The sequence below is a fragment of the Protopterus annectens genome, chromosome 14.part0, assembly GCF_019279795.1.
Source record: "Protopterus annectens isolate FY-2018-M chromosome 14.part0, PAN1.0, whole genome shotgun sequence".
Taxonomy (NCBI): Eukaryota; Metazoa; Chordata; order Ceratodontiformes; family Protopteridae; genus Protopterus; species Protopterus annectens.
In genome coordinates this window covers 753,200,418-753,224,860 of record NC_056748.1, presented here as the reverse complement: position 1 = coordinate 753,224,860, position 24,443 = coordinate 753,200,418, and the positions used below count along the sequence as shown (strand labels likewise).

Sequence of the window (24,443 nt, the reverse complement as noted above, 5' to 3'; positions counted from 1 at the left end):
ATAGTACATCCATATCTTCAACAAAAAGTAATACCTGTTTGCAATCAGTATAACTTCAGAGTGGTATTATAAATAAACTTCTTAATCCATTAACTAAAATGTGATAACCTTACTAGCAAATGGTTCCACTCATTACCTCAATTTTATTTTATTCAGAATTTACTTTGCATCATTAGCTATAAAATTAATTTGGTTAAATGCTTTAAAGTATTTATATAATTGCTGGTTGGTGTGTTTTTTTATTAGTGTCTGGGAATGGATGTGCTCTGTTTACTTACACTGATCATTTCTGTGCAGAATGTTTTTTTTTTATTTATTGCTAAGATCAGTGGGGTAAGAGAATTTCACCTTTCTCCCATTGTTATGTGATCTCAGAGTTGGAATATACAAAGTAGCAGGTGGAATAGGGGTGAAAGGGCAAAAACATAGTCTTTGCATCTTGTTTTAAGGATTTCATTAAGTTTGATGATACCCTGTAGTTTGATGTTTTCATTTCTGATCTGTTACTGCTAAATGTAGTATGACACAGATGACTGATACAGATTCATATAGGGTCACTCTACACTCATAGCTGCTACAAGAGAAATAAATTAGGTCAGCTGTCCCTACTGATAGCAGTTCTTCAGAAGATGTTTGATTGTTCTGCATTCATTAGCCAGGAATGGCAGATTCAGCAAGAGTAAAGCTTTATTTCTTTATAACATCTGTTCACTAAGGTTTTCTGCAAACATACAAGTACAGGAATGACAGTGCAGACATTCTTTACGTAGTTATGTATGAAGTAATATGCATATAAATGGGTTCAGTCACGTCCTTGATGCATGAGAAATCTTGAATACTGTGGTTTGCTTTACCACAGTTGTGCTGGAGTGTGCCATCTGGCAGTATACCACATGTTCACAAGTGTCAGCGCAATGAGATGACATGCGAATAATTCACAAGGTGTGCAAACTGAAGCAAGCAGAGCAATACATGACCTGATGTCGTATACCACTCAAATATCATGCTCCTTTTTGTGTCATTTTCCCTTACTGAATACTGCAAAGTAGGAATTGCTTAAGTAAATAACCACTTACATCTCAAAAATGTCATGCTTCTGTCCCCACAGGTATCCTTCCTTTCATTTAATGCGAAAGTTTGTATACAGGACCAGCCTAATATTAACAGGTATGTTTATCTCTGCTCTAAACTATGCATTTGTCCTAAAATAAGCCATTCATTTGAATTGCTGTGAGTGTTCATATGTTTCATTCCAGGTTTGGTCTCATGCATACAATTGCAACAAATATCTTAGTGTGGATGAGTACAGTATTGGATGAATCTGCTGAGCAGTTGAAGGAACTTTACCATGTCAACAAAACAGTGGGACAAGCCATTCTGCAGGGTAAGACTAATAATGTTTAATGCTACTTTAAGACTGGTAATGTTTAATACTGCTTTAAGACTAATAATGTTTAATGCTACTTTGACTGGTAATGTTTAATGCTGCTTTAAGACTAATAATGTTTAATGCTACTTTAAGACTGGTAATGTTTAATGCTACTTTAAGGCTGGTAATATTTAATGCTGCTTTAAGACTAATACTGTTTAATGCTATTTTAAGACTGGTAATGTTTAAAGCTACTTTAAGACTGGTAATGTTTAATGCTGCTTTAAGACTAATAATGTTTAATACTACTTTAAGACTGGTAACGTTTAATGCTGCTTTAAGACTGGTAATGTTTAATGCTGCTTTAAGTCTAATAATGTTTAATGCTACTTTAAGACTGGTAATGTTTAATGCTGCTTTAAGATTAATAATGTTTAATGCTATTTTAAGACTGGTAATGTTTAATGCTGCTTTACGACTGGTAATGTTTAATGCTGCTTTAAGACTAATACTGTTTAATGCTACTTTAAGACTGGTAATGTTTAATGCTGCTTTAAGACTAATAATGTTTAATGCTACTTTAAGACTGGTAATGTTTAATGCTGCTTTAAGACTAATAATGTTTAATGCTACTTTAAGACTGGTAATGTTTAATGCTACTTTAAGACTGGTAATGTTTAATGCTGCTTTAAGACTAATAATATCTAATGCTACTTTAAGACTGGAAATGTTTAATGCTGCTTTAAGACTAATAATGTTTAATGCTGCTTTAAGACTAATAATGTTTAATGCTACTTTAAGACTGGTAATGTTTAATGCTACTTTAAGACTGGTAATGTTTAATGCTGCTTTAAGACTAATACTATTTAATGCTACTTTAAGACTGGTAATGTTTAATGCTGCTTTAAGACTAATAATGTTTAATGCTGCTTTAAGACTGGCAATGTTTAATGCTGCTTTAAGACTAATAATGTTTAATGCTACTTTAAGACTGGTAATGTTTAATGCTGCTTTAAGACTAATAATGTTTAATGCTACTTTAAGACTGGTAATGTTTAATGCTGTTTTAAGACTAATAATGTTTAATGCTGCTTTAAGACTAATAATGTTTAATGCTACTTTAAGACTGGTAATGTTTAATGCTGCTTTAAGACTAATAATCTTTAATGCTGCTTTAGGACTGGTAATGTTTAATGCTGCTTTAAGACTAATAATGTTTAATGCTGCTTTAAGACTGGTAATGCTTAATGCTGCTTTAAGACTAATAATGTTTAATGCTACTTTAAGACTGGTAATGTTTAATGCTGCTTTAAGACTAATAATGTTTAATGCTGCTTTAAGACTGGTAATATTTAATGCTGCTTTAAGACTAATAATGTTTAATGCTACTTTAAGACTAATAATCCCTCTACTTCCCAACCTTACTCTACTCTACCTCCTATCTAAACCCATGGTACTTCCTCACCTACTTAACTTATAACCTACTAAACCTCTTCATACACTCTCCTTTCCTTACTACTTCACCTACTAACACTTCTTACTCCCTACTTAAATCCTAATACTATGGCCCCATCTAATAAAACTATATTCACCATTTTTTTATTTCTAACTACCACACTAGCCTTTCTTACCATACCTTACTCACTTACCTCCTACGAACATCTTTCTCTGTCTGAACAAAACCATTGCAGCCAACAGACTTTACCATCTTCTATCACCCTTTTCCTTAACCATAGTAACATAACCTGTTTCTCTAACTATATATTACCAAAATTCCACAGAGCAACCCACATTATTTACTTCTCTACCAAAAAAACTTTTAATAACCTCTATAAACTCCTAAAATCTCTACTATACCCCCAGCAACACCACCTCTTAGACGGTGACATTCATCCAAACCCTGGCCCCTTTACTGACTCCCCCACTAACTCTACCAATTTTACAGTACCTATACTTTCTACAATTACAAATCCATCTAACTCCCTTCTGATAGCTCACCTTAACATTAGAAGTATTAACAATAAAATCTCCCACCTGCATGCACTCCTTGATATCCACTCATTTGACATTCTATGTCTTACAGAAACCTGGCTAAAACCATCTACTCTAGACCAGGAAATTAGCCCTCCTGGCTATAACATCCTCAGAAATGACCGTAAAATAAAAAAAGGTGGGGGGTTAGCCATTCTCTTTAAATCTAATCTCCAAATTTCCCCCATTAATGTGCTTCCATCATTAGACTCTAAATCTGAAACCCTATCTATCAAACTCCAAATCAATAACTCCAATTCTATCTATATAATCTGCATGTATCTACCTCCAGGTAATAACACACATTCTCTGGAGAACCTGCTGAGTCATCTCTCTACCCAACTACCCCAGGAGACCATTGTACTTGGTGATGTTAACATAGACTGGTCCACTTGTAGTTCTCTAAACCCTACCAACCACATAAACCTCTTCGGATTCTCACAATTAATAACAACTCCTACAAGAATCCATAAACCTAGTAACAAGGAAAGTACTCTGGACTGGATTCTTATCAATAGATACCCTGAATCTTATACTCCAGGAACCCTTCCAGACGATATCAGTGACCACGTACTTACCTACATTATTAGACAAAAAGTCCATATTGCAACTACTCATAATCTCAAAACCTACCGCTTAAAAAGATTCTTTAATCCAGACAGCTTCTTAACCGAATTGCAAGCATGTGACTGGTCACCACTAACCTATCTAGAACTAGATGAAGCTGTCACCTATTTTAATACAAACTTTCTTCAAATCCTAGACTCCCATGCACCTTAGCGCTCCACTAGAATAAAAACCAAAACTGCCCCTTGGCTCACAAAACAAACTAGGCAAAAGATACTCCTTAGAAATAAAATCTGAGCCAAATGGAGATCTACCAAATGTACAACAACCCACCTCCAATTTAAACAACTAAGAAATACCACCAAAAAGGATATTCTTAGAGACAAAAAAGATTTCTTCCTACACCTTCAACAAACCAATCAACAAACTCCACAAAAATTCTGGTCTGGGATAAACAAACTTCTTCAGCCAGGTCACACTACTACTCCTGACCCAACCGGTTTCAACAATAGCAACTCCAACCTAATCCCCGATGCCTTTAATAACTATTTCACAGATGCCATTCAAACCCTAGCCAAGTCTTTACCACCTCCCACTGCTACCCAACCTAATAACTGCAATACTTCTTTACCCACCTTTCAAATACAACCTGTATCTACTTGTCTCATCTGTAAGCTTCTTCAAAAATTTAAACCTTGTACCCCTTCTGCTGACCATCTCCCATCTGAATACCTACAAATTGCCGCAAAAGCCATAGACTATCCCATCTCAATCCTTATTAACAGAACTATCTCTGAGGGCAAAATCCCTGCTTTATGGAAAATATCCCATATCATCCCTCTACATAAAGGAGGACCATCTACTGAGCTCTCTAACTTTCGCCCTATTGCTCTACTCTCCCCATTAGCTAAGATAATGGAAAAATGTATTCACAAACAACTGCTTAACCACTTACTACAAAATAACCTACTGGCAAACTGCCAACATGGCTTCAGGCCATTCCATGGCACATCTACTGCCCTTTTATCCTTTACCAACACTATATATAAAAATCGTAACAATAACTCTTTTTCCTCTGCTCTATTCATTGACCTGTCAAAAGCCTTTGACATGGTTAACCATAACCTACTATTAAACAAACTAAAGGCTCACTCTCTCGATGCTCAAGCCATACAGTGGTTTAGGTCTTATCTGGAAAATAGACAGCAAGCAGTACTTTGGCATAACAATCTGTCCTCACTACTTCCAGTAAATATTGGAGTACCCCAGGGCTCTATCCTAGGTCCCCTACTCTTCTCCTTATTTATTAATAACTTACACATGAACTTACCTCAAGCCACCTGCATTCAATATGCTGATGACTCCACTTTAATCTGCACAGCCAAGAATATATCCTCTCTCCACTCCCTCACCCAAACTGTTTTTCATAATGTCGAAAACTGGTTTATGCAACACTGTCTCCTCCTTAATCCCAAAAAAACAAAGCTACTGCTTTTTACTCCCACTCATAAATCACCCATTCCTTTCTTCTCTATAACCTCTAACAATGGTACCAACATCAACCCAGAGACTACAACCCACCTACTAGGTGTAACTATTGATAATCATCTCAACTACGATGAACACATAAACTCTACTATAAAGTCTGTTAACAGAAAACTTGGCACCTTCTATAGAATAAAACCCTTCCTTACCCCTTCTGCAAGGAAAGCAATTGCCCAAACCCACCTTATTTCTACCCTCTTCTATGCCTCTGTTATATATACCAACCTATCCAAAAACAACCTTTCCAAACTCTCCACCTGTTATAATAGTATAGCTAGATTCATCACATGTTCCCCCTTTAAAACTCACCACTGCCTTAACCTCAAACAACTTGGATGGCTAGAACTGAAAAACCAGATACTCTTTCAACAATTACTTATTACACACAAGACCCTGTACCACCCTAACAACACCCCTATCCTCACTCATCTAATTACACCATACACTAATCTAGCTACACTACGCTCTGCTAACAAGCTTCTAGTTTCCTGAAATAAAGCCAACAACAAAGCCGGGGATTCACTTTTCTCAAACACTGCAGGAAAATTCTGGAATCAGCTTCCTGCTGAATTATCTACCCTTGCTTCTACTTCTCTTTTTAAAAAACATCTTAAAGAACATCTGAAAGCTCATTGGCTTTCTCCATGTACTAACCCAGACTGACATCTTTTTCCCCTTCTATTCTTAACCCTATCCCTTCTCCTTTAACCTGTACTTCCAAATCGTAGTACTACTCTTCCTCTGGAATAAGACAATGACATATATATTCTTTCACATAACTATGACTTGCTCATACCATCTAGTGTGATTTTTAGAATTGTTTTTAGTTTAGTTTTTTATAGAATTGTTTAGTTAATTTCTACTAATACTGTTTAGTACACAAATGTATTATTATAACTGTTCACTAGACCATTGCTACCTCTGTATTTATTCTTAATGGTTCTACGTATTGTTAACTGTCTCAATATTCATGTTTGGAGCTTTTCTCCCCGGGCCTCTACTGAAAATGGACATATATCCAGCTAGACTAGCCTGGTCAACAAATGTAAAATAAAAATTAAAAATAATAATGTCTAATGCTACTTTAAGACTGGTAATGTTTAATGCTGGTTTAAGACTAATAATGTTTAATGCTACTTTGAGACTGGTAATGTTTAATGCTGCTTTAAGACTGGTAATGTTTAATGCTGCTTTAAGACTAATAATGTTTAATGCTACTTTAAGACTGGTAATGTTTAATGCTGCTTTAAGACTAATAATATTTAATGCTACTTTAAGACTGGTAATATTTAATGCTGCTTTAAGACTGGTAATGTTTAATGCTATTTTTAAGACTAATAATGTCTAATGCTACTTTACGACTGACAATGTTTAATGCTGCTTTAAGACTAATAATGTTTAATGCTACTTTAAGACTGGTAATGTTTAATGCTGCTTTAAGACTGGTAATGTTTAATGCTGCTTTAAGACTAATAATGTTTAATGCGACTTTAAAACTGGTAATGTTTAATGCTGCTTTAAGACTAATAATATTTAATGCTACTTTAAGACTGGCAATGTTTAATGCTGCTTTAAGACTGGTAATGTTTAATGCTGCTTTAAGACTACTAATGTTTAATGCTACTTTAAGACTGGTAATGTTTAATGCTGCTTTAAGACTAATAATGTTTAATGCTACTTTAAGACTGGTAATGTTTAATGCTGCTTTAAGACTAATAATGTTTAATGCTACTTTAAGACTGGTAATGTTTAATGCTACTTTAAGACTAATAATGTTTAATGCTACATTAAGACTGGTAATGTTTAATGCTACTTTAAGACTAATAATGTTTAATGCTACTTTAAGACTGGTAATGTTTAATGCTACTTTAGGACTGGTAATGTTTAATGCTGCTTTTCTTTTACCCTCTGTGACCTTATTTATACAGATTTGCAAAGTGATGATTTTAAATGCTGAATGCTGATTGGTGTTTGATGTAGTGAGTATGCATACATGGGAGTTAGCGTAGATGTACTTATGTGTCTGTACATGCGTTTGCCTGCTGTGCACATGCATATATGTATGAGTGTTTTTGGTTTGTATGCATCCATATATACAAATATATGTTTGTGAGAAATGAAAGAATTTGCATTCTTTCCCCTGTTTGTCCCTTGGACCACTGCTGGCATCTTACTCCTCTATCATCTCTATATTACTCCTGATGCACTACTCAAAAATTATCCATGTTCTAGAAATTTCATGATTTACTCATTCTAGTCACAAAACCAATGGAGGCTTTCTCTGCTGTTTAGTAAAAGATGACTGTCTAGATAGTCTAAATATTCTTTCACCAGATCACTACCTTTTCCATGTATTCATCTCTTAAAATGTTTTTGTCAATGTTCCCTATTACTTGTATGCTATGGCATTCTTTAATGTCAGTTCTGGTCAAGCTTAAAGTCATTAGTGTTTCATATTTTCATTTGAGATTTATGTCAGCTTTCTTCCTCTCTAATAGATTTCCCTCACATTTTCTTTGATGGTCCATTCCTGATTCTATAGTCTTTCTTCAGATTATTTCCTTCACATCCTTCATCTACAGGAAGTGCTAATGAGGCCTTAATATGATCCCTTTACCGTATTGCATTGTGGGGTACACAAGGCATCAGTATTATCAAATTCAGTTACAAAATGCCATTGGTGCAACCAACTATGTTAACTTCCCCTTCAGTAGACCATATTCTCACACTCTATATTACACCTAATGACCTCTTGTCAGGAGCAGGGACCTACCTGTATATGAGTAACACCTCTTCCTTTCCTGAGCTCCCATCATTCAGACCACTTTGAGATGGCATTACAAACTCAACTGCACATAATTACACAGGCACTATTTTTTTCTCCAAACCAAAGACATGCAGCCATGTTATTTCCACTGGCGCAACTACACACAGTATAGTTTGTGTCACATAAGGTACAGCTGTGTAAATAAACTTACATTAATAGTACATACTCAGCTAGATAAATGTTGCAGTAGCCTAAGGTATATGGGATGTTTTGCCAAGGACAGAACTAGCCAGGCAGCTTTCTAAGGTTTCTGGCACCTTCCAGGCACTGTAGCCACTGTACAACTCAAGAAGAACAGTATAAAACCAGTGGCTAAGGAGCCACAACTTCAGAAGAGACAGGCTAGATCACTACCAGATAGAAGCAATGCTAATAAAATGCCACACTCTGGCATAAACATAAAAAAAAGTGGGGAATGGAAGAAGGGTGTTGCTGCTATAACAGAGATTTTTTTTCTAACATCTACTGTTATGTTAAGTTTACTTACACAACTGTACTATGTTTATCATTAGATTACAGCTGCAGCAGCCTAAGCTATATGCAATGAATATCAGAGCTTACAAAGAAATGAAGGTGGAAGTATCAGAGGGCAGGAACCCTGAAAATAGTCCTACCAAAGCCACCTCTTGACATAGAAAAGGAATCCCGTGTGTAGTACTTGGTAATGGTATGTACAGATGGCCATACTGCTGGCCTTAGTGTATTTCTATATTCCACCCCGTTTCAAAAACTACAGAAGTAGCCAGGTCAGTCACTTGTAGAGTAGGTTCTAACATTGCATGGAAGTGTCTTGTTATGGTAAGAGTAACAAAGGTAATAGCATAAGGCAACCATTTAAAAATTCTCTGTCTTGACAGAAAAGTCAAGAAGGGCTTTGTCCTGACAGTGTAGTATCTGAGTTGCATATGGGCAGCCACAGTGTCAATTTTTTGTCTCCCTGGTTTTTAGATTCTAGAAAGAAAACGCATAGATGCATTTCTTTGCTCAGTGTAAACTCTGAAACAACATTAGTCATAAAGAAAGGATTTGTTCTCAGAGTTACCCAATCTTTGAGAAAATGAGATGGGATGACATACCATAAGAACTTGTAACTCAGATATGCTTCTTACAGATGTCAGAGCAATGAATAATTTCCAATGATAAGAACTTCATAAAAGTCTTAAGTTTTGCCAAATCAGTATTAAGATTCTAAGAAGGAGTCACTTCCCTTCCCCTTTGAAAAACTGTTTCATTAGAGGTGTGGGTCTAAGTGCAGATGGGTAGAGATAGCTGAGAATAAATCTTGACAGAAGTGAAGGAAACACCAGGGATTAAGTACACACACAAAAATAAGGTAGAACCAAAGGAGACTTAAAAGGATGGCAGCAACTAGAAAATCCTTTGTACGTACCCCTATATGATTTTCTGGTAGCGGGTTTCATTGCCACTTTTAATACATGTGCACATCCTCAAAACAAAGCACCTATGCAGTCAGCTGAACAAGTAGAATGTTGAGGTGTATCAGACAACACCTGTCTTGTGTGAATAAGTCCATTCTTTGAGGAAACTTGTAGTAATTGCCCTTGGCCATTTTTAAAAGAAGGAAGAGCCACTGTTACAGGGCTAAAAGACAGTCACCACAATTATCTTTGGGAGGTTCTTCTGAATTTTTAGGAAAAACACAGGTTATCAGAAGGAAGGGTGGAAAAGCATTCAGGAACATTCCTGTCAATATGATTGGAAAAGGCATCTGACTCCATGGTCTGTGTGCAGGAGTCCAGGAGCAGCACTTCTGTAACCATGTGTTGTAGCTGGAGGCAAATAAATCTTCTGAGGTGTTCTCCACAAATGGATTAATTCCTGGAAGGCCCCTTGGATGTATTTTCATCTTATGAGTGCCCTAGTCCTGCTCAGCTTTTCTGCAATGTTTTCATTGATGGAAATCAGGTAGCCTGGAGAGACAGATTATGCTGATTTGCTAGTTTCCAGGCTAATAGCTATTATGCAATGGTTCCCCACTGTTTATATACTACATCACCATGATGTTATCTGTGATTACTACAAAAAGATCTAGTGTCCAAAGATAATTTAGAGATCTGAGGGCATTTATTAGGTGCATAATATCTTTGACATTTACATGCTTTAGTTTGTCTTGCTTGATCCAAAAGGCCCAGGATTTTCACCTCCTTGGACAGAGCTTTCCAAACAAAGCCTGATGTATCTGTGGTTACAGACTCAGTCATAACTCTCAACCTCTAAGTGCAAGAAATCTGGACTAATCCAAAAAGTAAGGGGACAAGTTTTAAATATTGTTCCTGTAACCTTAGAAAGTTTCTAGGATAATGGGTTTTGTGTTAACATGCATCTGCAAAAGGTATGACTTTTTAAACTCAAATATATGTCACAATTCAGTGACTTTAGTCTTCAATAATTTGCCAGAAAACCACAACTTTTATGAGAAGTAGACCAAAAATCCAAGGCAAAGATCTGAACATTCTGCAAAAATTAGGACAGTTGAGACATATGGACTGAGTAGGGGCTAGAAGGGAAGAAAAGAGACCTGAATTGAGAAAAAACTGATTCATCCACCAGAGTAACTCCTTATTCACAATCCTCAACACTGTAATCTTAAAGTGGGTGCTGGTGTTGGGTCATAACTGATTTGATGAACCATTGAAATTTCCTTATGTGAAGTTTCTCTAAAAGAAATCATGAGAACAGTAGAGGCCATGGCACCTAGAATTCTGAGATATTCCCTGGCTAATGCCAAAGTCTGATTTGAAAATGTTGAAATAAATAACCCCGAGGAATTAACTGTGTGATAAGCCAGAGTAAATATTCACATAAAACAAATGGAAAAGCACAGAAACACGGCTAAAACAAAAACTTTTATTACAAATATGGTAAGCGCTTTCACACTCTAAACAGTGCTTCATCAGACCATATTGAAAAACTAAATCATGTGCTTACATAATAAAACCATCATAGTACTTCCAATCAACATCATTACAACATTCAAATAGACTAATTTTCTTTAATTATAACTTGCCCAGAACATTTATTCTGTTTCTCATAAAAGGAATAAGAGCTGTAAGAAAACTTTCTATTATATTTTAGCAAGAAGGATTGAAAAATCTAGGTATCTCCATGAATTAATTTTCCCCTTTAAAGACCTAAGCAGCAGAAGGACCAAATAGCAGTTATTTTTCCAGGGTAGCATTTGGAATGTCAACTTTGACATCAGGTAAATTCTGAGACTGCAGCCAGGCAAATATCATTACTGACTGCATGGCAGGTGCTGTATGAACAGTATCAGCAGTGTCATGAGCACATTTTAGAGAATGTTTGGTTATCCGAGACTCAGATGACAGTAATAAATTCAGAGATGCCTTAGTCTTTGAAGAAGGGAGGGCAGCAATTAAATGTCTCACATCACCAAAGGAAGCCAACAAAAACATAGATGTGAGACTAACAATTCACTCTTCTGAAAGCTAAGGTGGAAGCGGTGTAAATATTCTTCCCAAACCTATCAAAGGCTTTTCTCAGCTTGTCAGGTAGAATAAAGCTAGTTGCCATAAGAAGTTTGGTAGGAGTTGATTTTGCTAGAGAAAGTAATGCAGGATTTGTCCTGGGGTTAGAAAAAAGAAATTTGTGAGACTGGAGAACCTTGTATCATTTTATTAGAATTTCTTGGAGCAGGTGGCTGACTGTCAGGAACATTGCTGGTTGCAAAGAAAACATCCCATAAGGCTAGCATTACAGGAGGAACAGGTACATGGTGAGGAAAATCCAACTCCAATAAATCATGATATTGTTGCTTGGATTCTGTTACTTCTTTTTCTTTCCACTGAAATAAGACTTTTTTTCTGGCAATAGTATCAGAAAAATATAACTTTTCAGGTGTGGAATAACTTTCTTCTGAGTCAGATTCCCATTGTATGGAATGGGAATTTGAGAAACCTAAATCATATCCCTCAGAATGGGATTCAGAATCCTTTTTGCATCTACTTTTCTGAAGTAAAAGCCAATTCCAAAGGGCTCTTGCTGACTAAATTTACAGATAATGATGAGCAAGGAGCAGACATTGAATCCCCAAATGAAATAGCCTTTCTGCAGGAAAGTTTGTCTCAAATGAATAACTGTTGTCAAAGTCATGGTTTGAAACTAAGTACCAAAAATACATTACTGTATCCTTCAGGAACTCATTACCCAAGGGAACTACCACAATAACAATAGTCCCCAAAGAGATGACCCAGTTGTTCAGAATTTGAGAATGTATGTGGACAGTGACTTAACTTTTGACCAATATGGGTCTATTGTTTTAAGAAAGTCCTTCTATATTGCACAACTTATAAACAAAGGGATTGTGTCTAGATCTAGGAATGTCATTGCCCCCTCTATTCAGCCCTCATTAGGGCAATCATTAAATATAATGCCCAGTTTGGCATGCATTTGTCCAGACACATGCAACAACTGAACACCCACATAGATACCTTACTAAAAGGATACAAGGTCTAAACAACATGTCCTACATGGACTGACTTAAAGCCCTGACACTATACTCTATACTGCTAAGAGGTGACTTGTGTCTGGCATATGAAGCATCCTCAGACCCATTACTGATAGATTTACTGTATATCAGCAAGTCAAATGGCATCATAAATACTTGCTCTAGGGATCTAAACCTGTTCTGCAAAATCAACAGAATGGTTTGGAGGGATAGGTATACCACTGCTGTAGAACAGACTCCCCATCCATATAAAACAAAGTTCATCCCTGTCCATTTTCAATAGTAATTTAAATCTAGAGATGGAAAACAGAAAATTTACCCCAGGACTACTCCCTATACTACTAATGGACAGATACAGCTCCTAAATGCTTTATTCCATGCATGGGATCCCCTCAAATATCTATGGTATGATCACAATTATTCTTATTAGAGGCAATGTAATTATTGACCATTGGATGGGTAAGACCAATCTATAACCAAATGGGATGGGTTAGTCTGAACACAAAATGGGAATTTGGTTGGCTTTAGAATGAACTGCAATGGCAGCTACCCTAGTACTTACCTATGAGTGAATGAAAAATATTTCCTTTTTAATGAGGGGAAAACAGCCTGTTAAGATTGAGACTGAAAGGCTTTAAATAAACCTTTATCAAAGCCCAGGCAATTTTCTGTATCTGCTTTAAGGGAAGATAAATGTCTTACAATATACTTTCCTTTTCTGGGAGACATCCCCCAAAGAAAAAGTGGCTTAAAGGATGGTCCTTCCCTGGGAATGAAGACCCTCAGATGGGCTTAATGAAAGAGCATCACCTGGTCTCTTACTTACCATGAGCAAGAGTGGTTCTTCCTTTCCTGATAAGGGTTGCTGAACTGCCACAAAGGATGTTGGTCTTTAGTGGGTTCCCAAGGAGCAGCATAATAGAGACCAAGAGAAAGTGATGAGCAGTCGAAGAAACAACCACAGTGGAGTCACACATCAGTGGCTGAGGTGAAGGGGAAGCCAGAGACAAGAACAAAGCCTCCATGATAACTATTCTCTTCTTGTGGATTGGGAAGGGAACAATTGGGACCCACACCCATGTGTTTGCCACAAAAGCTGCCTTACAAGCAGTTAGGGGTGGTTTGATGAGCCAGTCTTATCTTCTGACAGAAAAGTTAAGTTCTGAGGTAAAGCTGTTTACTGATGACTACCAAAATGTTAGCCACTATCCCTGACAACACATTTTGATAGAAAAGTAATACTTTTCCTTACAAAAAATGAGAAATTATAAGGGATCCTCACAAGGACCCAGGACAATCTCTCTACTGAAAAAAAGGTATATGTCAAGCAGCTAACAGATTCTTGAAGAGTTTGTCTCAATTCCTAACAAAAACATTAAGTTCTGATTCAGAATTACTTAGTGGCAACCACAAAGCACAGTAGCCCCAGTTTCTGCAACAGCTTTTTGTAGAAAAGTAGCACATTTCCTCACTTTCCTCTGTACTGGAAAATACTATAATAGCCTTAACAATATGCCAACGTGTTTTTTTCTGCATCCTGCAAACTCCTAATGATATAAAAAGTCCCAGGAAACTGTGTCCCTCTCATAGATGCTGGTTTCACTCCTAAAATTCTTCAGCTACCATTTCTTACTGTAGGTCACTTGCACTGCTGCTGGTACTTGTGCAATTACTTTCACTCAGCACATATTTCTTGGCATACTTAATAGCAAATCTCTCTGCATAATGTGCAAGACAGTATAGAAATTCTTACTGTTCTACCCTACTTTACCTTGTCAGGAAGAAAGGTAGACACAATAGTTGTAATCCCTGGGAGGACAGAAGATTTTCTCTAAGGAGGACAGCACATCTGCCAACACTCCATCCCACTCTGAGAGGTCATTAGGAGTCCTAAAAGCTTTTCTCTTGCAAACAGCTGCCTAGAGTATGTAGATGTCATTTTATTGTGGTTTACCTTCTTGCAAAATGTACTGGGTTAGTGGAGGCTTGTTCCCCTGGGGTATTAACCTAATACCCAAGTCATGCAGCTACTAAGTTCTATATGCTCACTGCCTCCCAAGCAGTGCTCTTCTGCTCAGGCATTGCTCTGTAAATATTAAAAGGTCTTTTACAGGGCTATAGGAAGGATAATATCACCAAATAAATAATATGGTGTAAAATAACTTTTGGGTAATAGTAAAACATCACAACATACAAATGAGTTTCTCTTCTAGTATAAAGTGGCTGTACTTATGCCATCTAACCTACTTTATAGACTAACAGTAATGGTTCAGTCAGCCATTATATATTGTTTTCAGCTCGACAGAGCCTCACTTTGATACTCTGCTCTTCATTATCCACCGAACCCTACCTTACCTCACACCACCTACCCCCCCCCCATTCCTGCCCACCACCAATGTTATTTTCTTTAAACATTCAGGCTACACCACATCTTATTCATCCATTTTCTTATTATCCTTACAAGCAATCAGGTAACTCAGTCAAATTACTTTTTCTTATAGCTTCAAGTGATGCCATATGCTTTTCTGCCAACTACTAAATGTACTCATAACTAAGCAGATTAACTTCTGCTTGTCTAAGATAACAGCAATGAGATACCTAATGACTGTGGTCCACTAATTCTCTTCCTTTACCCTCTTTTCTTATATTTTAATATGCCAAAAAATCCCCTCTCTTCCACTCCAGTACTTGTTCTGTAACACAGCGATGTTAAACATTCTTCTTTCCCTAAACTAGCAAAATGTATAAACTTCTTCTCATACTATTATCCATCAACATACTGAATGACCTTATTGTTCAGTCTCTGGCATACAGATTCCCTGAAAGCATAGCAAACAATACAGCAAAACAGAGGCCCAAAACAAACTCTAACTGTTATTATACACACTATGCTCAGCTGACCCAAATTCCAGCCATCAAGCAAGCAGTAATGCCCAACAAGGTGTGTGTTATTGTGTAAATAACATCCACTCAGGGATGTTCTGAGACCTGATGCTGCATGTGTCTTACACACACACACACACACACACACACACACACACACACACACACACACACACACACACACACACACATTCTAGCCTTTAAAAATGCACAATTACACTCAGTATATAGTGCTAGCAATTAGAAGTTTCATACCTCCATACCTGTCAGTTGTCCAGATTTTCACAGAATGTCCAAATCCTTTTTCTCATTTTTTTTGGTCTGTTCCTCATAAAGGTTGTTGTTTGATGGCAAATCATTGCAGATTAAAGCTACAAAATAATGAATTATGTCTCAGTTTCAGACTTTTATATGCTTCAGAAAATGTATGTTATCATAATCCCTGTTATTATAGCAACTTCTAATTTTATAAGAGCAATATTTAAAATCTGCCCTATTGTATAGCATTTGCCCCAAACTGTTTTAGGCTTTGTCCAGATTTCTTAAGCTAAGAGGTTGAGAGATATGTATATCTCTTAATAGTAAATTACTTGTATCCACTACTCAATTTCTCTCTCTCTCTCTCTCTCTCTATCACGCACACACACACACACACACACACACACACACACACACACACACACACACACACACACACACACACACACACACACACACACACACACACACACACACACACACACACAGTTTTATATATTTTTTTGCTTGTTTGTTTTAATTTTAGACTGACTAAACAGCTAAAGCACCACTTAGCAAGTGTAAAATAATGGCAGCCATTAGCTCCTTTACACTCAGAGCTGCAGATGCACCAGGAAAGTCATTTTTATTTACATAGTTCTACTGGTACTACAAGAAGGAGACATGCAGTTGAATCCAGGTCCAGTCTCTTAACACACCACAAACAATAACTCAAATCCCACCCTCCCCAAAAATGCTCATGAGTCAACAGCAAATATAAATGGACTAATATTATCCTATATGAACACAGCAAACATAAATAACAAATGGACACAACTGGAAGCATCATCCACCTATATCCCAAAATAATGTCCTTAACTGAATCTCTGCTAAGGGCAGATAGTTGTATATCCCTTTGTATTACTGAGATATACCATGCCTTCACAGACGATCTGCCTAGAAAGAGAGTCAGGGAAGTTGTGATATCATCATCATCCTCATCATAATCAAGCCCCCTTTTCCCATATTTACATGTGGTGGGGTGTCATGTCCACTTTCACCACCTCTGTTAATTTATTGCTACTCTCCTTCCTTCTTTGACAGTCATACCTGTCTGTCGTACCTTTTCTCTCACATAATCCATCCATCTCTTGGCTGGACATCCTTGTCTCCTCTTGCCTTCTTCTTATCTCTCTCATATTTGATTTACCAAATAATGCTCTGCTTTCCTGCATATACATAAATACATAGAGATAGTTCAAGCACAGGCATTAATGCTCTTCTAACCTGCCAATATACCAAAACACTTGTTCCCATAATAAGTGTCCAGGCTGTTCTTAAAAATATCTAAACTAGTACTTGCTTTAATGTAATTGGTAGTCTGCTCTATGCATCAGCTACTCTGTCAGAGAACCAATTAGTACACTTCTCATTTTTATAGAATCTTCTACATAGATGACTCTAGTACTTTTTGATAACCGCAAACAGCTAAATGCTGTATATACCTGAATAAGAGCTCCTCTTAGATATCTGTAAGAGACACTGTACAAGTTCAAATATTTTAGTCTTTCATAATAACTTAAATTTTCACATCCATTGATGCCCTGGGTATATTTCCACTGTCCCTTTTCAGTTTACTCATGCTTGTTTTCCTATAGGTTTTCCATGTTGCAATTCCATACTCAAGTTTGGGTCTAATGTAGCTAACAAACAATGACTTCATCATTCTTGATTTCCTAGACTTTATAATTCTTTTTATATACATGTGACCAAGTCACCATAATCTGTTCTCTGTGACCTTCTCTGTAATTGGGATGGCATTGGCTTCTGCTCTGATTTCCTTATTTCTTCATCTGTCCCACAGAGCACATCCTGCCATCAATCGTGTGGATTTTATCTCCATCACCCCAAGCTTCCTCAACTGTTCTGCATTCTCCAGCCAAGTTTTTCTACCATACAGAAACAACAATCAGATTGTTGCTTTCTAAACCTTATGATTCAGCTTCTTTGGCATTCTTCTGTCACACTCTACTCTTGACACTTTGTGCCAGTTGGCAGCCATACTTCTGATACTAACATTGACCTGAAGCACAAATCTCTGAAGCTTGAAGTTGCTAACCCAGCCCACTATCTTACCTGCTGTCTCAATTTTTTTGAAAGGTCAGGTCACTAGCTAAACAAACACATGTCTGTCAGAACCAAGAATGTAGCAATATTAGCATTGCAGACAAAATAATTTGTCTATTTTATTTTATTTTAATTTTTAAAAAACATTTAAATAGTCACAATTAATGACTGTTAAGCCAATCACAGTTCCCATCATATTATCCACTCATTAAAGGCATCTAACCTGCTTAAAAGTATACCACTAATAAATAAATGCTAATTTAAACTACCTACACCATAATATAAGTACTAACAAATCATATTGTAAAAGTAAAAACAGTAATATAATCTAAATAAACATTTCAAACTAAAATGGTCATATTGTAATAATGTATCATCATCATCTTCTTTCGGCTGTTCCCGTTAGGGGTCACCACAGCAGATCACCTGTTTCCATTTCTTCCTGTCCTCTGCATCTTTCTCTGTCACACCAACCACCTGCATGTCCTCTCTCACCACATCCATAAACTTGATCTTAGGCCTTCCTCTTTTCCTGTTACCTGGTAGCTTCATCCTTAGCATCTTTTTCCCAATATACTCAGCATTCCTCCTCAGCACATGTCCAAACCAACGTAATCGTGCCCCTCTGGATTTGTCTCCAAACCTTCCAACCTGTGCTGACCCTCTAATATACTTATACCTAATCCTGTCCACCCTCGTCACACCCAGTGCAAATCTTAGCATCTTTAATTCTGCCACATCAAGCTCAAACTCCTGCCTTTTTGTCAATGCCACTGTCTCCAACCCATATAACATAGCTGGTCTCACTACCCTCTTGTAGACCTTCTCTTTCACTTTTACAGGTACTCATCTGTCACAAATCACTCCTGACACTCTTCTCCACCCACTCCATCCTGCCTGTACTCTCTTCTTCACCTCTCTTCCACACTCACCGTTACTCTGAACTACTGACCCCAAGTATTTAAACTCATCCACCTTCGCCACCTCTACTCCTTGCATCCTCACCATTCCTCTATCCTCCCTCTCATTCACACACATATACTCTGTCTTAGTCCTGCTGACCTTCATTCCTCTTCTCTCTAGAGCATATCTCCATCTCTCCAGGGTCTCCTCCACCTGTTCCCTACTCACAATGACATCTGCAAACATCATAGTCCAAGGGGACTCCTGTCTGATCTCATCTGTCAACCTGTCCATCACCATTGCAAATAAGAAAGGGCTCAGAGCTGATCCTTGATGTAACCCCACCTCCACCTTAAACGCATCCATCACTCCCACCGCAGACCTCACCGCTGTCACACTACCCTCGTGCATATCCTGTACCACTCTTACATACTTTTCTGACACTCCTGACTTCCTCATACAATACCACAACTCCTCTCTAGGCACCCTGTCATATGCTTTCTCTAAGTCTACAAAAACACAATGCAACTCCTTCTGACATTCTCTGTACTTCTCCATCAACACTCTTAGAGCCAAAGATCGCATCTGTAGTGCTCTTTCCTGGCATGAAACCATACTGCTGATCACTAATGATCACATCCCTTCTTAACCTTGCTTCCACTACTCTTTCCCATAACTTCATGCTGTGACTGATCAATTTAATCCCTGTGTAGTTACTACAGCTCTGCACATCACCCTTATTCTTAAAAATCGGTACCAAAACACTTTTTCTCCATTCCTCAGGCATCCTCTCACTTTCCAAGATTTCATTAAACAATCTGGTTAAAAACTCCACTGCCATTTCACCTAAACACCTCCATGCTTCCACAGGTATGTCAACTGGGCCAACAGCCTTTCCATTCTTCATTCTCTTCATAGCTATCCTTACTTCCTCCTTGCTAATCCATTGTACTTCATGATTCACTATCCCTACATCATCCAACCTTCTCTCCCCCTCATTCTCTTCATTCATCAACCCCTCAAAGTACTCTTTCCATCTCCTCAACACACTTTCCTCGCTTGTGAGTATGTTTCCCTCATTATCCTTTAAATAATGTATATATTCCTCAGTTAGTTAAATCCTGTATTAGGAAACTATAAAATACAGTACTGAATGTTAAATAATATTCAAATATTATTTAAAGGTATATTTAAAGATGTTTAAATACAAAACAATGCCTTCTATAAAGGAAACATTACATCAAAGGCTAAGACTCCTTAACATAAGAATGCTACTAATTGAGCATGTTTCATTCAACCCAGGATAGTTATAGGCATACAATCTAATCTGCCAAGCTAATTCTAATTCTTCCAGACATAAGGGTGCTGGGCCACCTCTTACATCTGAATTTATCTGGTCTATAACTGAAAATTTAAATCTATGGTCCGTATAGGACTGGACATGTTTAACTAAAGCATTGTCTTGTAAATTCTTATTAATAGCATATTGATGTTCGTAAATACTTTCACGGAGCTTACGCTCTGTTTTGCCTACATAAAATGCAGGACAACCCTGACATGTTGCTAGGTAAACAACCATCTTCGAGTTGCAATTAAACCTAGATTTCAATTTTATGTGAAAAGCATTTGCTGTTACTGAATATAAATTATCCACAAATTTACAATAATTGCAACTTTGACATTTAAACATCCCTGAAATTTTTGGTTGAGCCCGTCGTTGTCGCTCAAGTAAGTCTTTTAAGTTCCTACCTCTCCTAAATATTGCTCGTGGTGCATCACCCATTTTTACAACAATAGAGGGGTTTGATTTAAATATACCCCAATTTTTCTTAATGATGTCCAAACAGGTGTAACTATGTATATTGAATGTAGTAATAAAGTTCACTTCATTTTGTAAATTGTTTATAGGGCTACATGTAGTGATACCATTAACATCTGAGGTAGAAGTTGATGTTTCAGTATTATTAAGTTTAAACCCCAGTAAAGGTTTATATGTTCCATTAGTTCTTTTATACTGGACTTCATTTATTAAATCATCCAGTAAGGGTAGCAGATAACCTCTGTGTAAAAACATGGACTTTAATAGCTGCCATTCTTCCTCAAAATCTTGGTCATTGCTTACAATTCGTGTAGCTCTCACTAGCTGCACTTTAACCACGGAACGCTTCTGGTAGTGATGATGGCAACTTGAAAAATGCAAGAAAGAGTTATTAAAATTACTCTTCCTATAGATATTGGCAACATAACTGCCTAAATCCATATTCTTAGTTATCCAAATATCTAAATATGCTATAGCTTCTTTATTGAAAGTAGCTGTAAATTGTAAAAATTGAGCTGACTCATTAAACTATTGAACTATGGAGTTACTTGTTTCAACATCTCCTTTTAACAAAATAAAACTGTCATCCAAATACCTTGTGTAATATATAATCAAGTCATTAATACTCTTGTTCTTAAATACGTTTTCGGATTCCCAATAGGCCATAACAGAGTTCGCTATGCTTGCCCCACATGGAGAGCCCATAGCTTCTCCAACTTTTTGAAGGTAGAAGTTGTCACCAAACATAAAGAAATTGTTGAACAAAATAATTTCCAAAAGTTTTGTAATTAATGCCACCTCACTAGCCGAAGCCCCATGTTTTTTAAGCAACAAATTTACCCATTCATTACCTATGTCCAGAGGTATACATGTATATAAGTCCCTCACATCCACTGTGAAGAAGTTATAATCCATGCTAAATTCTAGACTATCCAGATTTCTAAGGAATGACCACGAATCTTTGCATATCTGTTGTTCTTTAATCAAATATTTTTGTAAAATTGTGTCTACAACTTTTGCACAAGAATAGGTAGGTGACCCTCTTCCATCAACTAATGGTCACATGGGAGGGTTTACCATATCCTTATGGATCTTCGGTATTCCGAACATATAAGGATATCTGGGGTAAGTAGTGAACATGTAGTTATAAATATTCTGTTATATCCTCCCCTCAATGAACAAATCTTCTATACTACTTCTAATATAGTTATATGCTTTGTTTATTTCCGATCTAGAACTCACGACATATGCCGGATTATCCAGTAATGCATGCATCCTTTCTACATAATCCAAATTGTCAAAAACTACCAAGTCACCACCTTTATCTGGCTTGCAAATGCATATGTCTTGTGATTTAATAAACTCAAGACATTCACGTTCAAAGTGATTGGACCTGTGTTTAGCACTAACAGGTAACCCTATTTTAATACTCTGTCTTATGTCCAACTCACAAAGTTGTTCAAAAATTTGCAATAAAGGATGCAAAGGAGGGTTGAAAGTACTAGGGATGTAAAATTGACTGGAGTTAAAATCATTTACCGCAACACCCATCATTAAATTAAAATTGAACTTCCTAGTAAATACTTTAAGGTCAATGACAGTTTTCACCAAATCAAGCTTTTGTTCAGGGAAATAAGTGTACCCTTTAGACAAAAAATCTACTATGTCTGGGGTTATAACAACAGATGAAAAATTAAATACTTTAAAATCACCTGTCTTGTTAGTAATAATAGTTGGCTTAGATATTAAATTGTCACTAGATCTGCTAAAACCTTCAAAACCTAATTCAACCTCAAACAAGACAAAATCTAACATGTCTTCTGATAAAGCTTGACAAATTACATCAGGAACAAAACTGACATCAACATCCTCTACAGTTAAGTCATTCATTTGTTGTGTTTACATTGTGTTCTGTTCATCTGGTAATTGTTCTGCTGTTTTGGTCTGGCCCCCATATGATTGGCTAACTGAAAATTTGAATTCTGATGAAACTGGCCATTACTGTTCTTATCATGTTGGAGGTGAAGTAACCTTGCACTTCTTCTCAATTCTTGTTGCCCATACATATTCCCATTGTTAACTGAGTTGTAGCAGAAGGTTGTAAATTGTCATTCTCACACTGGAATTGGTTGTTATCCATGCTGCCATTATTAGAATCAGACAGCAAGTTGGAACATAGAGAATTGTTATGCCAAACTTGAGCCACTGAGGGGACTGGATATGCAACACCCTCCTTGTATGCTTTATAATTGCGGTCAAGTTTTTTCATCTTATTACTTCTCAACTTGACTAAATATTGATCAATGCTAGAAAACATACGGGTGTATTCATATCTGTACCTATGAAAGTTAACACCGAGTTTAATACTTGTATCCAATTCTGTTACTTTTATATTAAGCTCAGCGACCCAAGTGGTGTAATGTTTAACCATAAGGTCCAACAATTTAAACCCTTGTCGGTCAAACATCTCTAACAATTCCTTGTGGAAATTTGAATTAGCAACCAAACCTGTTGGAAATTGGTGGAGTCTTAAACCTTCTGACACCACCTTCCGTGACAAGCATTCACGAAAATATGCTATTTCGAGTTGTAGTTTTTTTTTAGTTTCATCAAGTGGCTATCTAAAAGTTTAAGCTTTGCCACTATATCAGATAGTAAAATGTTATTACCTTTGTCATGGTGCTGAAGTTCCGTGTTCATAGATACTACACTGGTGAAAGAAAAACCTTCAGAAAGCCACTGATTTAACTCCGGAAACAACAGTGAATTGAATTCACCCATAACGGGCACACTACTGGCAAAGCAAGGTTGTTGAGATGGTAAATCACTCATATGATTTACTTTACATTTCCCCGATAAATCTGATGCTTCCATATTGCCAACCGAGCAAGTCGAACTTTTAGGTACCGGTTGTTGAAGCAGTTGACCCTGCGGGACTAGGGCCAAACCTGTGACTGCTTCTGGCCTTAAAGCTGTGGTAGTAATGGTAGTTGTTAACGTATTCATTGCCTCCTGGTTACTGACATTCCCATTCACCGGAGGTAGAGTGGTTAAAGTGGATCGCACAAGAACCGGTAGTTTTGAAGGTTTTAGTAGATCTAGTGACAATTTAATATCTAAGCCAATCATTACTACTAACAAGACAGGTGATTTTAAAGTATTTAATTTTTCATGTTGTTATACCCCCAGACATAGTAGATTTTTTGTCTAAAGGGTACACTTATGTCCCTGAACAAAAGCTTGATTTGAAAACTGTCATTGACCTTAAAGTATTTACTAGGAAGCTCAATTTTAATTTAATGATGGGCGTTGGGGCAAATGATTTTAACTCCAGTCAATTTTACATCCCTAGTACGTTCAACCCTCCTTTGCATCCTTTATTGCAAATTTTTGAACAACTTTGTGAGTTGGACATAAGACAGAGTATTAAAAGAGGGTTACCTGTTAGTGCTAAACACAGGTCCAATCACTTTGAAAGTGAATGTCTTGAGTTTATTAAATAACAAGACATACGCATTTGCAAGCCAGATAATGGGGGTGGCTTGTTAGTTTTTGACAATTTGGATTATGTAGAAAGGATGCATGCATTACTGGATAATCCGGCATATGTCGTGAATTCTAGATCAGAAATAAACAAAGCATATAA

At 36.9% G+C, this 24,443-nt stretch overlaps 1 protein-coding gene across 1 annotated transcript in view; it reads left to right on the top strand.

Annotated features, from left to right (window-relative positions):
- The first annotated feature begins 1,090 nt into the window (after nt 1-1,090).
- The window catches only part of LOC122788724 (proton channel OTOP1-like), a 57,789-nt gene continuing 34,436 nt past the window's right edge, over nt 1,091-24,443 (top strand). The window contains exons 1-2 of the mRNA XM_044055615.1: nt 1,091-1,167; nt 1,257-1,384. Of these exons, the coding sequence (XP_043911550.1) occupies nt 1,091-1,167; nt 1,257-1,384 (205 nt within the window). The remainder of the gene's footprint in view (nt 1,168-1,256; nt 1,385-24,443) is intronic.